General features: G+C 47.0%; 1 protein-coding gene across 1 annotated transcript in view; it reads left to right on the top strand.

The window, feature by feature from the left end:
• LOC128400616 (myosin-6) overlaps positions 1-15,669 on the top strand; it is a 55,023-nt gene that overhangs the window by 4,730 nt on the left and 34,624 nt on the right. The window contains exons 4-15 of the mRNA XM_053362926.1: positions 815-958; positions 1,688-1,844; positions 2,562-2,589; positions 2,725-2,833; positions 4,117-4,209; positions 5,317-5,380; positions 6,611-6,709; positions 8,621-8,724; positions 9,261-9,399; positions 10,211-10,329; positions 12,977-13,126; positions 13,863-14,033. Coding sequence (XP_053218901.1) covers positions 815-958; positions 1,688-1,844; positions 2,562-2,589; positions 2,725-2,833; positions 4,117-4,209; positions 5,317-5,380; positions 6,611-6,709; positions 8,621-8,724; positions 9,261-9,399; positions 10,211-10,329; positions 12,977-13,126; positions 13,863-14,033 — 1,377 coding nt within the window. The remainder of the gene's footprint in view (positions 1-814; positions 959-1,687; positions 1,845-2,561; positions 2,590-2,724; positions 2,834-4,116; positions 4,210-5,316; positions 5,381-6,610; positions 6,710-8,620; positions 8,725-9,260; positions 9,400-10,210; positions 10,330-12,976; positions 13,127-13,862; positions 14,034-15,669) is intronic.

The raw sequence follows: 15,669 nt of genomic DNA, 5'->3' as shown, positions 1-15,669 counted from the left end.
CTAAACTATGATTATTCATGGACCTTAAGGTCCTCTGCGGGGCAGACCAGGAGAGGCGGTCCCGTAAATACGAGGGCCCTAAGCCACATTGAACCTGGGTCCGTCCGGGTGCAAAGCAAGAGCCTGTCTCCTAATGGAATGAGAATCCTTGGGGCTCGAACAGTGAAGAAAGGTCCGGGGCGGGGGGCAATGGGCCAAGGAGGGGTTCATGTTTGTGAGGACGCTCGTCTCCAGCGAAGCCGAATATTGGAAGATTTGGGGCAGGGGAAAGAATGTGCTTCTTTCCGCGGCGCATCGTTAAACTGCGGAACTCACCGTCACAAGAGGCAGTGAGGGTTGCCCATCTGGATGGCTTTAAAAGCGGGTTGTGGACCAGTTTGTGGAGGAGAAAGCTAACCATGGCTTTTTTCAGCCTCCGCGGTCAGAGGCAGGAATGAGGTTCCAGCTGCTGGAAATGGCAGGAGGAGAGAGAGGGCGCTCAGGTGCCGCTTGCGGGTATCCCGTGGGCATATGATTGGCCACTGTGAGAACAGGACGATGGAGGAGATGGGCCTTTGGCCCTGATCCGGCAGGCTTTTCTCACGTTCTGATGATTTTTGAGGAGAGCAGGATAGTGTAAAGTCAACGAACTGGCAATGTTCGAAGAGGACAGCGGAAATGAGGCTGTGGCTTTTGCGTCTGTCAAAGGCCAGATGATCAGGACCCAAAAGGGAAGGAGGAGATGTTCTGGAAGCTTAAAGGTCCGATGGGAATTGGCGGGTCGGTGTTTTTGATTGTGGGATCTGGACGATGGTTTCTGCTAAAACTCCCCCAGACGGTGACAGTGAAGGAGGCGGACGTCCACCAGCAGAACCCGCCCAAGTTCGACAAGATCGAAGACATGGCCATGTTGACCTTCCTGCACGAAGCTGCCGTCCTCTACAATCTGAAGGAGCGCTACGCCGCCTGGATGATCTATGTAAGTCCGGCGGGGAGGGGCTCCCCAACATCTAGGGGGCTACCGTCCCCAACCAGATGCCCTGCAAAAGTCTTGGACGGGAACTCCCATCAGCACCACCAGCACAGCCAATTGGTGACGGTGATTGTCTTGGTGCTGATGGGATTTGTAGTCTAGCTACTGACTGGGGCTGATGGGAATCGTAGTCCCCTTTGGTCAACTATGGTTTCTTTGCTAGATCTTCATTTTTTTTCCAGTGTCCCTATTTTCCAGGGACGTCCCTGATTTAGAGAAGCCGGTTTCTGATTTCATGCTGGAATGCCCCACTTTTCCTTAGGATTCCCCTATTTTCATTGGAGAAACGTTGGAGGGTATGGAGCTATCTGACCCCTGAGCCGTCTAAAGACAATCCTGTAGATAGCTGTCAACGTTTCCCTTTTTTTAAGGGAAATTCCCTTATTCTGAATAGGACTCCTTGCAAGAAAAGGGAAAAGTTGACAGCTTTGATCCTGTATAGGGAAGGGTTTTTTATGTTTAATGTTTTTTTATGTTTTTATATGCTGGAAGTTGCCTGGAGTGGCTGGAGGCAACCCAGTAATATATCTAGGGTATAAATAGTAAAATTATAATGATGGAATGGGATGTCCCCATTTTCATCGGATAAATGTCGGAGGGTATGACGTTCACACTTCATTCTAACTTGGCGTGTCCCTCTCAGCTTTCGGTTCCCTCTTCCTTTCTCCCCCCCAGACATACTCCGGCCTCTTCTGTGTGACTGTTAACCCTTACAAATGGCTACCGGTCTACAACGCTGAGGTCGTCGCTGCCTACAGGGGCAAGAAGCGAAGCGAAGCCCCTCCCCACATCTTCTCCATCTCCGACAACGCGTACCAATACATGTTGACGGGTACAAAAGGATTCGTTGCCCTTGTGTGGGGTTTTTATTTTGTGTGGCAGCAGGGACACATTTCTCCCAGAACCCTCCTGGCTAATCTGCTCCGGGGAATTGTAGCCCAAAACATCTGGAAGGCACTGGGCAGCTTAAAGCTAGTCTAAATTTTCCTTAATGCAACTCATAATGTGCTCAAATTCACTGCATTCCATGATGCTACAAGATATAAGTAGCATTTTAAAATACCGTATTTTTCGCTCTATAAGACGCACCAGACCACAAGTTTTTGGAGGAGGAAAACAAGAAAATATATTCTGAATCTCAGAAGCCAGAACAGCAAGAGGGATCGCTGCGCAGTGAAAGCAGCAATCCCTCTTGCTGTTCTGGCTTCTGGGATAGCTGCGCAGCCTGCATTCGCTCCATAAGACGCACACACATTTCCCCTTACTTTTTAGGAGGGGAAAAGTGAGTCTTATAGAGCAAAAAATACGGCAAATAATTGGAGAACTGGGGAAACCCATAGCCTGTGGCTGTTTACTGAAGACATCTAACAATAGAACTTCGATGTTCTATCTTTGACCACCTGATATTAAGGGTAAAAGAGGGGGGCACTTTCAGCACCTTGCATGTGAACATTTCTGAGCAACCTCTGGTTAGCTGCTCAATGCCAGAGACATTGGTCCTCAATCTCAACCAGCATGGCAATTCTTACATTTTTCTCTTTCCTTCCAGACCGAGAAAACCAGTCTGTCCTCATCACGTGAGTGCCTCAAAATGACCCCCTTCTCCCAATTCGTCATGTTGTGAAAATCCAAAGTATTTTCTGACTGCATAAGCAGTTGCAGGCTTCCCCTCTGCCCGGCTGCCTCACCGTCGTATTCTGTCCTCATTCCAGCGGAGAATCCGGTGCAGGGAAGACGGTGAACACCAAACGGGTGATCCAGTACTTTGCCAGCATCGCTGCCATCGGCGACCGCAAGAAGGATGCGGCCAACACCAACAAGGTACCCACGAGCGATCGTGATCGTGTGCGAAGCGCAGGCCTTTCCCTCCTGCGCAAAGGCCTCCCGCCTCCTCTTCCAGCCGAGTAATACTCTTAAATTCCTCTTGAAAGTCTGTAACGAGGAAGAGAGGCACAGGGAACGCATTCCACAAACAGGGAGCCACCACCGAAAAGGCCCTGTCACTGCCAGGCGGGTTGAGCCACCAACAAGGCCTCACCAGCTGATCGTAAGGTCCAAGATGGTTGATACTGGGGAAGGCGCTCTTTTAAGCTATAGTTCCCAGGATTCTTTGGGGAAAGCTGTGACTCTCAAAGCGGTATAAGAGTTATCAGCCGTGGCTGGTCCATTAGGGTGTATGGGGCATTGCCTCACCGACATCAGCCTGCCCCCAAATGTCTCCCTTTGCATATCCAGCTCAGGAACCAGCTTCCTTCTCCTTAGTCTCCGTGTTGCCCTTTGGAGAACTCAGTTTCCCTGAGAGTTGCTTGAAACAAAGGCATGGATGTGAAGAAACTCTGGTTTCTGACATGCTAGCTTTCTTGCGTGGGAATCTGTTCCGGGAACCCCCATTTACATCTGAAATTGGTGCAGCCCAGACGCAGGTTTCCCACCCCAGGAAGAATTAGGCCCTTGGCATAGCTGGCTAAGGCCCCATTAACATCGTACATTTCAATCACAGAGTGACCCCGAGGGTTGTCTAGTCCAACTCCTTTTGCAGGAATCTCAACACACCGTCTCCCATCCAACTGGAAACCATATCAGACCCTGCTTAGCTTTGCGAATGAGCCAGTGGTTTTATCGCTGCACCACTAGGAGGTCTCATACTGCTTAGAGCCGTCATGGCTTCCCCCCAAAGAATTCTGGGAACTGCGGCTTAGTCATGGTGCTGAGAGTTCTTAGGGGACCCCCCACCCCACCCCATTTCCCTCGCAATTCTCTGGGAAGAGGGATTGGCCGTTAGACCACTCTGAGAATTGTACCTCTGTGAGGGGAATGGGGGTCTCCTAACAACTCTCTGCAAAGAGAGGCAGCTCCCAGAATGCTCTGGGGGAAGCCATGACTGTTCAAAGCGGGCGTCATAGTGCCCTAAGCATGCAGTGCAAATGCAGCCTTGTGTTTAATCCAACATGGCAACCCCTGCAGCCGGAAAAAATTCCCCACAGCGGACCCTGGCATGCTCTGAATTCCCCCACAGCAGTGCCCCACAGAGCATGACGTGGGATCTGAAGATGTGTGGAGGGGGTGGATTTAAGCTGCCCTAACCATTCACTCTGCTTTTTCAGGGGACGCTGGAGGATCAAATCATCCAGGCCAACCCTGCCCTGGAGGCCTTCGGCAATGCCAAGACCTTGCGGAACGACAACTCGTCCCGATTTGTGAGTGAATCTGGCTGGTTAGGGAGGCGTATGGAAGATCCCCACGTATGGAAGCCCTGCTTGCCCTCCATGTTGAGTCCCAAAACCGGGTCTTCTCGTCTGTGCCCCCTCGCAAGACTCACGTGAGATCACGGAGCCCTAAATACATGCTTTTTTGAGGGGCTGTGCTCTCACAAGCCCTCAAAAATGTGCATTTTTGGGTGCTGTGTGAAATATACTCAGAGTCGCAAAGTGATTTCATGCTCTTTATTCAGCTCATAGTGGTGAGGAGGAATGAATGAATGTCCCCTCAAAGTATCTGCTTTATATACATTATTTACACAATGGGCTGCACATGATTGGCTAATTCCGGAATTCTACTGTAAGCCAATCAGGTTGTGGATTCACTTCTATCTGGAGCATGATTGGGTGGTTCCTGCCAACCAATCATACTGCTGCATTGTTCTAGGACCAATCAGACTGCTGCATTCTGAATCCTATTGTTCTAGGACCAATCAGACTGCTGCAGTTTGGATCCTATTCACTCAGTACATAACACCGTGCAAAACCGCCAGGTCAAGAAAAGTGCTTTTTTCAGGGTGAGATGTTGGCATGAAATCACACGAGATCATAATACCCAAAATGGCTGCCATGCTCTCACGGGGGGGGGGGAGAGGATGTCCCGGTTTTTCCGGGACGCTTGCGGGGTGTGCATCTTGTATATCAGCCTATGCCCTTGGGCACCTAGGAAGCTGAGTCAGACCAGGACTCCATCTAGCTTAGTATTGTCCACACAGACTGGCAGCAGCTCTCCAGGGTTGGACATCCCCAGCCCAATCTGCAGATGCCGGGGATCAAACCTGTGACCTTCTGCATGCAAAGCAACCCGAATTGCAATTAAACATTGCTGTTGTTCTGTTTCTGTGTCTCACGTTCTCCTTCAAAACAGTTCAGAACGGCATTGTTGCCTAACACCCCTGCGAGGTAGGCTTGGCAGCGCACAGAGGTAGCTTCTGCCTTACCCAAAACTACCCATGAACGTCACAGCTTAGAGGATAATTTGAACCCAAGACTTCTTTATCAGAGTCCAGTGCTCTCATACAGTCATGCCCTCCTTTTTCTGTCTAGGGTAAATTCATCCGAATCCACTTCGGGGCAACGGGAAAGTTGGCTTCAGCGGACATAGAAACCTGTAAGTCAGACTGCGAAGGGAAGTTTGATCAGTCCGTCTGATCCGTGTGTCCAGCTGTGTTTCTGTCCCCTGCGGCAGCCATCTTGTGTTATGCCACACACCCCGCGGCAGCCATTTTGTGCTATGCCACACACCCTGTAGCAGCCATCTTGTGTTATGCCACACACCCTGCAGCAGCCGTCTTGTGTTATGCCACACACCCCGCGGCAGCCATCTTGTGTTATGCCACATACCCTGCAGCAGCCGTCTTGTGTTATGCCACACACCCCGCGGCAGCCATCTTGTGTTATGCCACACACCCCACGGCAACCATCTTGTGTTATGCCACACACCCCACTGCAGTCATCTTGTGCTATGCCACACACCCCACGGCAACCATCTTGTGCTATGCCACACACCCCACAGCAGCCATCTTGTATTATGCCACACACCCCACAGCAGCCATCTTGTATTATGCCACACACCCCACGGCAGCCATCTTGTGTTATGCCACACACCCCACGCAACCATCTTGTGCTATGCCACACACCCCACGGCAGCCATCTTGTGCTATGCCACACACTCCACGGCAGCCATCTTGTGCTATGCCACACACCCAACGGCAGCCATCTTGTGACTGGAACCCACTGCACTTCCCTGAAAATTCCACTGGCCCAAAAAGCTTGGCAACTCCTGCCTCCCTCTTCAAATTCCTTATCCCGCCATAAATACTCCAGTTAAGAAAGAGTAGCAGTTATTAATAAAACAAATTTACAGGAAACTTCATGGTGTAAGCCATTGGAAGGGTGTACACAGTAAAAACAGAAGGAAACAGAAATGCAAGCTCTGATAACAGTAATATCAATTCAACAAACTCTAATGCAATGAAACCATCTCTACAAACTCTAAAAGCAACTAACCTGTTTCATCCATTAAAAAACTGATATTTCCCCTCTTCCACATTTGCTATACCTGAGGGCAAGGAGTGTCTTAGAACTGATTTTGTTCGCTGCTCTGACAGAGCCTAAAAGGATAAGCAATAGTTGCTGCAAATAAATAAATACTTATATGCAGTTATTATATCTAAATTTGCATCTAGGCATATAAATTGATATATGCCAGTCCTGTGCAACTATGTGTTTTTTGTGTTGTTGTTTTTTGGCAAGGTGTAAGTGGCTGTTCTAGATTTTACACAGCTTGCATCAATTCAGTTTTCACACAGCCCCCCCCCCACCTCTCTCTCTCTCTCAGATCTCCTGGAAAAGTCCCGGGTGATTTTCCAGCTCAAAGCTGAGAGAAACTACCATATATTCTACCAGATCCTGTCCAACAAGAAGCCAGAGCTTCTGGGTGAGTATTTAGGTTTTGTGTTTCTCTATAAGCAGGGAGAGTATATACAAAATTTCCCAGTGGGTAATCAAACCAAGTTGCCTCTAGAGGGATTCATGTGCATACCAGAACTTTAGGTTTGCACATTTATTTATTGATATTTTAGATTTTATAGACTGCTCTGTCATTAAAAAAAAAAAGAAATACAGCAAGGCAGTATCCCGTAAACAAATTTACAATAGCGTAAATAAAAACATTTGTAAAGACATCAGTAGAAACATCAAATAAATGCTGATTAGTTAAAAGAAGGTTCGCAATTCAAAGGCCTGTCTAAACAACATCGCTTTTCGGGGATGCCTAAAAGAAGGCTGGGGCGATTCCTGCTGAACCTTTAGTGGCAAGGAGTTCCACCGGCCAGGTTCTGCTGCACTCAAGGCTTGGTCCATAGTGAAGGCTGACCAAGCCTTTGGGGCATGGGGGAACCACCAGAAATGCCCCGTCATAGGATCTCAGTGATCGAGGCAGAACATAAGGGCCCATACGGTCCTAAGGGGAATTTGGTCCTGAGGTGTTTAGGGTTTTGTGAAGTAATGCAAGAACCCTGCACTTGATTCAGTAGCAAACTGGCAACCCATCTCTCAGCAGAAGTGTAGTGTGTTGCCAGTAGCCTGTTCCCATGAACCGTTTGGCCACTGCATTCTGCATTAACTGCAGCTTCTAGACCAGGGGTGTCAAACTCAAATTCATCGGGGGGCCGCATCAGCAGTTTGGTCACCCTCAAAGGGCCGGTTGTTCAGGCAGCCGTTGGATCTGTCACATCACAGGATGGTATGCGCTCAATATAAAAACAAGTGGAGGTTTCCTGAATGCATGTAAAGTGGAGGTTTCCTGTGTAGAATGGCCGGTGCCGCTAGAGAGCAGACGTTCTCTGGCTTGTAGGCTGCCGCGCATGCGCTGAAGAAGCGGATTTCTTGTGTAAAAAAAAAAAAGTGAGAATAAAAGATGAAGGCTGGCGGCCGGTGGCGGCTACACGGGCCACATGACGAGGTCTGGCGGGCCGGATTCGGCCCGTGCACCTTGTGTTTGACACCCGTGTTCTAGACTATATACAAAGGCAGCCCCACAAACAGCACAGTGCAGTAGTCAAGCAGAATAAAGGTCTCTGCCAGCCTAGTGAAGCAAGCGAACTTTTTGCAGTACAGGAAAGGGAAATGCATTGAAAAGTGTGGTGTGAACAATCTTGATGTCCGTGGAAATTCAGGATTGCTATTCTTACCTCATCTGGTCAGTTGTAAAATTATTTATTTATTTATTACATCCCATCTTTCCTCTGAGGAGCTCATGGTTCTCTTCTTCCTCCCTATTTTATTCTCACAACAACCCTGTGAGGTAGGTTAGGCAGAGGGGCATCAAGCGGCCCAAAGTCACCCAGTGAGTTTAATGGCCAAGTGGGAATTTGAACCCTGGTCTCGCCCAGGTTCTGGTCTGACACTCTAACCCAGTGTTTCCCAAACTTGGATCACCAGCTGTTTTTGGACTACAATGCCCACCATCCCTTGTTAGCCGGCGGTCAAGGACGATGGGAATTGTAGTCTGAAAACAGCTGGAGACCCAAGTTTGAGAAACACTGCTCTAACCACCAAACCACGCTGTCTCCTTTTTCCTTTAGCTACGCTGTATTTTCTTGGTCAGTTTCCCCATTAGGGCCAGTTACCAAACTCTGCTAAGCCAATTTGATAAGGATGCGAGTCTTTCCGAAACCAGGCGATAACAAGTCTAACTATAAATCTACCATAAGTTTAAATAGGTTTAAATGAAATATCCACATTGTGACCAAATCTTTCTTTGAGCCGATGCTTTCTGGGGGGTCATGCCCTGAACACAGTCTGCTATTAACCCCCCTCTTCATTCCCCTGTTTCTTCCCCCAAAAGACCTGCTTCTGGTCACAAACAACCCCTACGACTACAGCTACATCTCCCAAGGAGAGGTGACTGTGGCCTCCATCGACGACTCAGATGAGCTGATGGCGACAGACGTGAGTCTCTTTGCATAAACACAATCATTTTAACATTTCAAAGCTTGACTTCCTCCTCCTTCTTTCTGCTGTTCCTTAAATTTGTTTTTGATATCTTCTGCATATCCAAATTAACTTAATTTGCTCATTTATTCATCTACTTTAAATATATAGCATAGCATAGCATATATACTCTTATAAAACTGCAGGTTATTACAAAAACCCTGCCAGTGTTCTTATCTGTTTACAATTTATCTGTCAATACTCAATAAACCATTTCCATTCTTTTATAAAAAGTTTATCTTAATTTCTTACTCTTCTGGTAAGTTTCTCCATTTCTGCATATTCCATAAGGGAGAGCTATATTGTAGCTACAGAACTGTAACAGCACCACCTGCTGGCAGCTCCAGGAGTGCAGGAAATGCAGCGGGAGGGTGTGTGTCAAAAGTGAATGGTGCCAATTTGAGATGTTTTCTCTGTGACGTTTTCTTTCTTTCTTTCTTTCTTTCTTTCTTTCTTTCTTTCTTTCTTTCTCCCCCCTTCCAATATACACACAGAGTGCCTTTGATGTCCTGGGTTTCACCCCAGAGGAGAAAGTCGGGGTTTACAAGCTGACGGGCGCCATCATGCACTACGGCAACATGAAATTTAAGCAGAAACAGCGGGAGGAGCAGGCTGAGGCCGATGGGACTGAAGGTGTGTGGTTTGCAAAGGGCAGGAGAGATCTGTCGGATAAAGGGGAATGTCAGGGAGAAGAGGGAAAGGGATTTGCGGAAGGGGAAAGAAGCAGGGGCAGAGGAGAAAAGGGGTTTGGTGTGCATTTGAAGTTGGACCTGTGTGATTCGCGCTTTCCGAAAAATACATCAACCAAAGCACAGCCGTCCTCAGAAATGAGCACTTCTCTCAATTTTGTAGTTCTCCAGCCAAGTCATGTGCACGAAGAATACATATACAGTGGTACCTCAGGTTAAGTACTTCATTCGTTCCGGAGGTCCGTTCTTAACCTGAAGCACCACTTTAGCTAATGCGGCCTCCTGCTGCTGCCACGCCGCCGGAACACATGATTTCTGTTCTCATCCTGAAGCAAAGTTCTTAACCCGAGGTACTATTTCTGGGTTAGCGGAGTCTGTAACCTGAAGCGTATGTAACCTGAGGTACCACTGTACTAGGATGGTGTGTATATTAAAATGTATATATGGCAGGGGGAATAACATCCCAAAATGCTTTAAATTAGGGGGAATTGCTTTGCAGAGGTTCACAAATTAGGCAAAATGACGTACCATCGTGTTTGAAGTACCAGGAGAAATTTGTTGGCGAGGGCTTGCTTTAAAAAATAAAACAAAATTGCAGATTGAGTTGGAGAACTGACCTTAAGATTGAAGAAAGGAAAAATGTAGCAAAGCTGAAATGGACAGACGCCTTCAACCCTTAAAAAATAAGTTGCAGGAGTAGAAAATATAGGATCCCACCCACAGTATCTACCATACATATTTCCTTTCCTCCCCAGATGCAGATAAATCTGCCTACCTGATGGGCCTGAACTCAGCTGACCTCCTCAAGGGTCTCTGCCACCCAAGGGTGAAGGTTGGCAACGAATATGTCACCAAGGGGCAAAATGTCCAACAGGTGAGGATGTCTTTTTGCAAGCCGCGCTGCAGCGGGGCCTCAGGTTCCAGAGAGTGTGGTAGGCCATATTTCTTCAGCCTTGGGTTCCCAGGTGTTGTAACACTACAGCTGCCATCAGCCTTGACTATTGGCTAAGCTAGCAGGGGATGATGGTAGTTGTAGTCCTACAACATCAGGGGATGATGGGAGTTGTAGTCCTACCTGGGGTTCCAAGGTTGAAAAACACCATTATAGGGTATTTACAGTTGGGCAAGCTTGACATGGGTGCAGCTGATGGTGCTGGCCTCATTATTCGCATCAGTTCAGACTGGAGATGGGGAGAAATTTGACCCAGTTTCCATTTAAAGGCAAACTTAGGCAATATGCAATTTGTAACAATGCATGAACCGAAACACAGCCCTCCTTCGAAATTTGCACTTCTCCAAACCTTGCAATGCTGTTCCCGCACCCCATCACAATTAACGTGCACTAAAATGTATATATATTAGTGAAAATAACACATCGACATGCATTACGTTAGAGAAAGTTTCTTTGCAACCGTGAGTGTTTTGGGCAAGGTTGCATTCCCAAAAATGTTTATATTAGGAGATTGGAGCACTAAAATGCGGATGAATTCCCACGAGAACTTTTTAAAAACAAACAAACAAACAAGCAATAACATCACAAACTGTTGTGGAAACGGGGAGAACCAACTTCTAATTAATCATGAATAGAAATGTAATGTTAGGCCCAGGGTTGTTGAATTGTTGTTGTCATAATAAAGGATAGAAACCCTTCTAAAAAAAGGAGGGATCGAAACCTTTCTAAAAAAAAACCCAACCGCTTAGCTGGAATGAGCCTGGTTGGATTTAGGGGCAGGTGACCCAGATGACTGCCTGGGGCGTTGGGTTTGGGGGGTGCCAGGCTCTGTTCAGGGTGCACCTGTCACCCAGATGATCTGCTCCACCCTGAGTTCGACAGCTGAAACTAATGGAACAAACAGTTCAGAGGCCGCAAATAAAATCCCTCATGCACAAGTTCATCACCATCAGCCACCGTGGCAGGGATCAGGCTTATCTGCAGTCAGGTCATGTAGCAAAGTCACGAAATGGGGTACGAGGTGCCTAAAATTGGATGGTGTGGGGGTTAAAACAGAGGTCACCACAGGAACTATTGACCTGAGGAGCCATTTGGTCTAGGGCAGCGATTCACAAACATTTTTTTCCCTCTGGGTCACAGTTTTGGAATAAAAATTTCCCTGTGCCTCACCAATTTTCTAATTGATAAATACAGTACAGTGGTACCTCAGGTTAAGTACTTAATTCGTTCTGGAGGTCCGTACTTAACCTGAAACTGTTCTTAACCTGAAGCACCACTTTAGCTAATGGGGCCTCCTGCTGCTGCCGCGCCGCCAGAGCACGATTTCTGTTCTCATCCTGAAGCAAAGTTCTTAACCTGAAGCACTATTTCTGGGTTAGCGGAGTCTGTAACCTGCAGCGTATATAACCTGAGGTACCACTGTACATTGGAAAACAGAAAATTAATGACTCCTAGCAGTGCTTGGTTTTGAAAAGATATCTATCCATACTCTGCAGATAAGAAGAAATATTTTGATACTACACTACGCTGAAAATGTTTATTTGTTTCTTTGATGGTCCTTGCCATCCTCTCCCTTTGAGAACCACTGGTCAATGAATGAGCGGACAGTCTGCCTTCTTCTTTGAACTTCTGCTTCCCTGGGGCATTTTTTAAAATGCTGTGGTTTTGGGGGACTGGGGACTCGGCAGCCTTTGAAAGATAAAGAGAGAGGTGCTCACAGTGAAGGCAGCAGGACTCCTTGCTCAGAGCCCGTATAACTTGATGCTGCTGAAGATTATATTTTTTCCCCTCTATAATTTTTATTAAATTTTCTGTTTTACATTTTAGAATATTCATTTAAACAACCTTAAAATACCAATGACTTCCCTTCTTCTCTTTCCATGGTTCATTTTGCATAGCAAATTTGCATATTTGCATATTTGCATATTTTATATAAACTAAACCATTCAGTATTCCATTATTACATCCATCAAAACCTATTTACACCGTTGAATTTATCTTAATGCGGCCCACGTTTTCAAATAAACACAGTTTCCCTCCATATATTCAATAAACATTTCCCAATCTTCTTTAAACGTATGTTCGTCTTGTTCTCTTATTCTATGTGTTAAGCCCACAAGTTGCACATATTCCATCAGTTTAAGTTGCCATTCTTCTTCGCTTGTTTTCCATCTGAGGGCTAATGAAACACGAGCCGCAGTCACGATGCTGGAGTCTTCTCTGCCCTTTGCCATGAGGTCCCAGGGCAGCTTACAACACTGTAAAAACACAGTACTAAAAATCAGTCTGAACAATTTACCATCAGAAGACTAGGCTCCATTCGCCTACTCTACTTGGCCGGGACATCAGGCCCTGCCATGCTTGTGCAGGATCTGGTGCTGAGGCCTGCTCTGCACCTGCCTATGCACTCTTGATTTATTTTTCTGCAGCTCCAAGCGTGCCAGCTGGGGCTGATGGGAGCTGAGTCCCAAAAAATCTGGAGGGCACCACCAGGCGCAGGGTTTCAGATTGCTTTCCCCGAAGTGTTGCTCACTTTTCATTTCCTTTCTCCCCTGGCTCCTCCGCTCAGGTGTACTACTCCATTGGGGCCCTGGCCAAGTCTGTGTATGAAAAAATGTTCAGCTGGATGGTGGTCAGGATCAACAACTCATTGGAGACCAAACAACCCCGGCAGTATTTCATCGGGGTGCTGGATATCGCAGGATTCGAGATCTTTGACGTGAGTACATTGCGGTGGGTGTAACAAGATAGGATCATTGCCCTTAAGTAGATATCCCCTACCTGGAGGACTGGTCTCTTCCTATCGGGGGGAACACGGTTTGTTCAGCAGACCACAAGCCTGTCATGTTTTGTTTCTTTCCACGTGTGACTTGTTTTCTGAGCTGCTCATCTGTTCTCAGCTTGGCTAGGTTAGGCTAAGGGTTTGTGATTTGCCCAAGGTCGCCCAGTCTGAGCACAATTCAAAGTGTTGGTGCTGACCTTTAAAGCCCTAAGCAGCCTCAAAGGCTCAGTAGACCTGAAGGAGCGTCTCCACCCCCATCGTTCTGCCTGGACGCTCCGAAGGCCTTCTGGCGGTTTCCTCCCTGCGAGAAGTGAGGTTACAGGGAACCAGGCAGAGGGCCTTCTCGGTAGTGGTGCCTGCGTTGTGGAACGCCTTCTCATCAGATGTCAAGGAAATAAACAACTATCTGACTTTTAGAAGACATCTGAAGGCAGCCCTGTTTAGGGAAGTTTTTAATGTTTTGTGTTTTATTGCTTTATTATTATTATTATTATTATTATTCTGTTGGGAGTCGCCCAGACTGGCTGGAGAAACCCAGCTAGATCAGCGGGGTATAAATAAATATTATCATCATCATCATCATAGCTAAGTGGGGCTTTGAACCCTGGACAGACTGATTTTTCAAATTGCTCGAGTCCTTGATTTCATTTCCCTTCCTCGCTCCCTGTCTCAGTTCAACAGCTTTGAGCAGCTGTGCATCAACTTCACCAACGAGAAGCTGCAGCAGTTCTTCAACCACCACATGTTTGTGCTGGAGCAGGAAGAGTACAAGAAAGAAGGGATCGACTGGGTCTTCATCGACTTCGGCATGGACCTCCAGGCCTGCATCGACCTCATCGAAAAGGTGTGGTTATGAAGTGCTCTCTGAGGGATGGAATCACGCCTGCACACTGAGATCAGGGAAACAGGAGGGAGGGGAAGGGTTTATCATTGGCTTCCCAATGTGCCCCCTCTGTCCCACAATCCTTTGGACCTAAAGAAAAAACAGCAACAGGGAAGATTCAAGGTCTTGCCCTATTTGGCTCTTTGAGGTACAGGCACTGCACTGCTGATCCCCAAACTGGGGTTTGGTGATCAGGAGTGCCCTCCAAGCAGTGCCGGATTTATGTACCGTATTTTTCACTCCATAAGACGGACTTTTTTCTTCCTAAAAACTAAGGGGAGATGTCTGTGTGTCTTATGGAGCGAATGCGTGGTCCCTGGAGCCAAATTGCCCAGGGGCAAAAAGCAAATCATGCTTTTTTTTTTTTTTGAAAGAGGGAAGTGGGTGTTGAAACAAAGCCACTGATCGTTTGCTGATCAGGGAGAGAGATAAGGGACGCTAGAGATAATGGAGGCTGCCTAGGAGGGAGGAGGAAAAGACAGCAAACTTGCAAAGGGGGAAAACAGGACGACTAAAGCAACAAGGAGAGAAATTAGAAGAAAAGGAGGAGCGAAAAACTGCTCCAGCTAAGGAAAAGACACTACACTAAGGCAAACAAGAGGGAAGGGAATGTTGAAAGGAAAAGCTGATTGGTGGGATCGGAAGAGAGATAAGGGTCCCTAGCGAAGGCTGCCTGGGAGGGGGGAGGTAAAAGCCCATGGATCCTCAGGATTTTTACATTGGGTCACCCCAAATTCACCATCAGATCACATAGCATGTCCATGGCTACAGCCTGCACCCAAAAAAATCATGCACCCACTATTTCCTGGGGCTGCAATGGTGCAAAAATGTGGTTACAAAGCACGGATCCACATGGATCCTCAGGATTTTTGCATTGGGTCACCCCAAATTCACCATCAGATCACATGTCTGTGGCCACAGCATGAACCACAAAAATCATACACCCACTTTTTCGTTCAGAATATTTTTTTTTCTTATTTTCCTCCTCTAAAAACTAGGTGCATCTTAAGGTCAGGTGCGTCTTATGGAGTGAAAAATATGGTATAAGCTAAACAAGCTATGGCTTAGGGCCCCACTCTCTTGGGGGCACCCTCAAAAAAAATTAAAGGGGAAAAAACTGGATGTACATTTCCAAAATATAAGATAAAAAACAAATAAAACAAAACCTACATGCAGCAACAGTGTTTTGTGGCTTTAGATACCCATTAGGTCCATAAATTACCATATGGCATATATTCAACACAAAAAACAGCGACAATTTGTTGTTGACAAAGGACAGCTGGACATATAAAGGTCCCCATTACCTTCAGTAGCTTAGGGCCTCATCAAACCTAAATCTGGCCTCCCTCCAAGCCTCACCCAGTCAGAGCCTCTCACTTTCCCTCCTTCCCTCTCTTTACTAATTAGCTGAGCCTTCCCCCACCTGGTGCCCACAGATGTTTGGGACTACAACTCCCATCAGCCCCTGCCAGCATTGGCTGAAGTGGATGGGAACTGTAGTCCATGACATCCAAATTGGTGAAACCATTGTTACCACTAACCATGGTTTACTCTCAAAGCAGGATTTGAAACCAGGATCTATTCCTGTTTCCAGTCT

The sequence above is a fragment of the Podarcis raffonei genome, chromosome 13 (assembly GCF_027172205.1).
Source record: "Podarcis raffonei isolate rPodRaf1 chromosome 13, rPodRaf1.pri, whole genome shotgun sequence".
NCBI classification, from domain to species: domain Eukaryota; kingdom Metazoa; phylum Chordata; class Lepidosauria; order Squamata; family Lacertidae; genus Podarcis; species Podarcis raffonei.
Note: the sequence above shows the minus strand (reverse complement) of the source record. Positions and strands in the feature narration are given on the sequence as shown.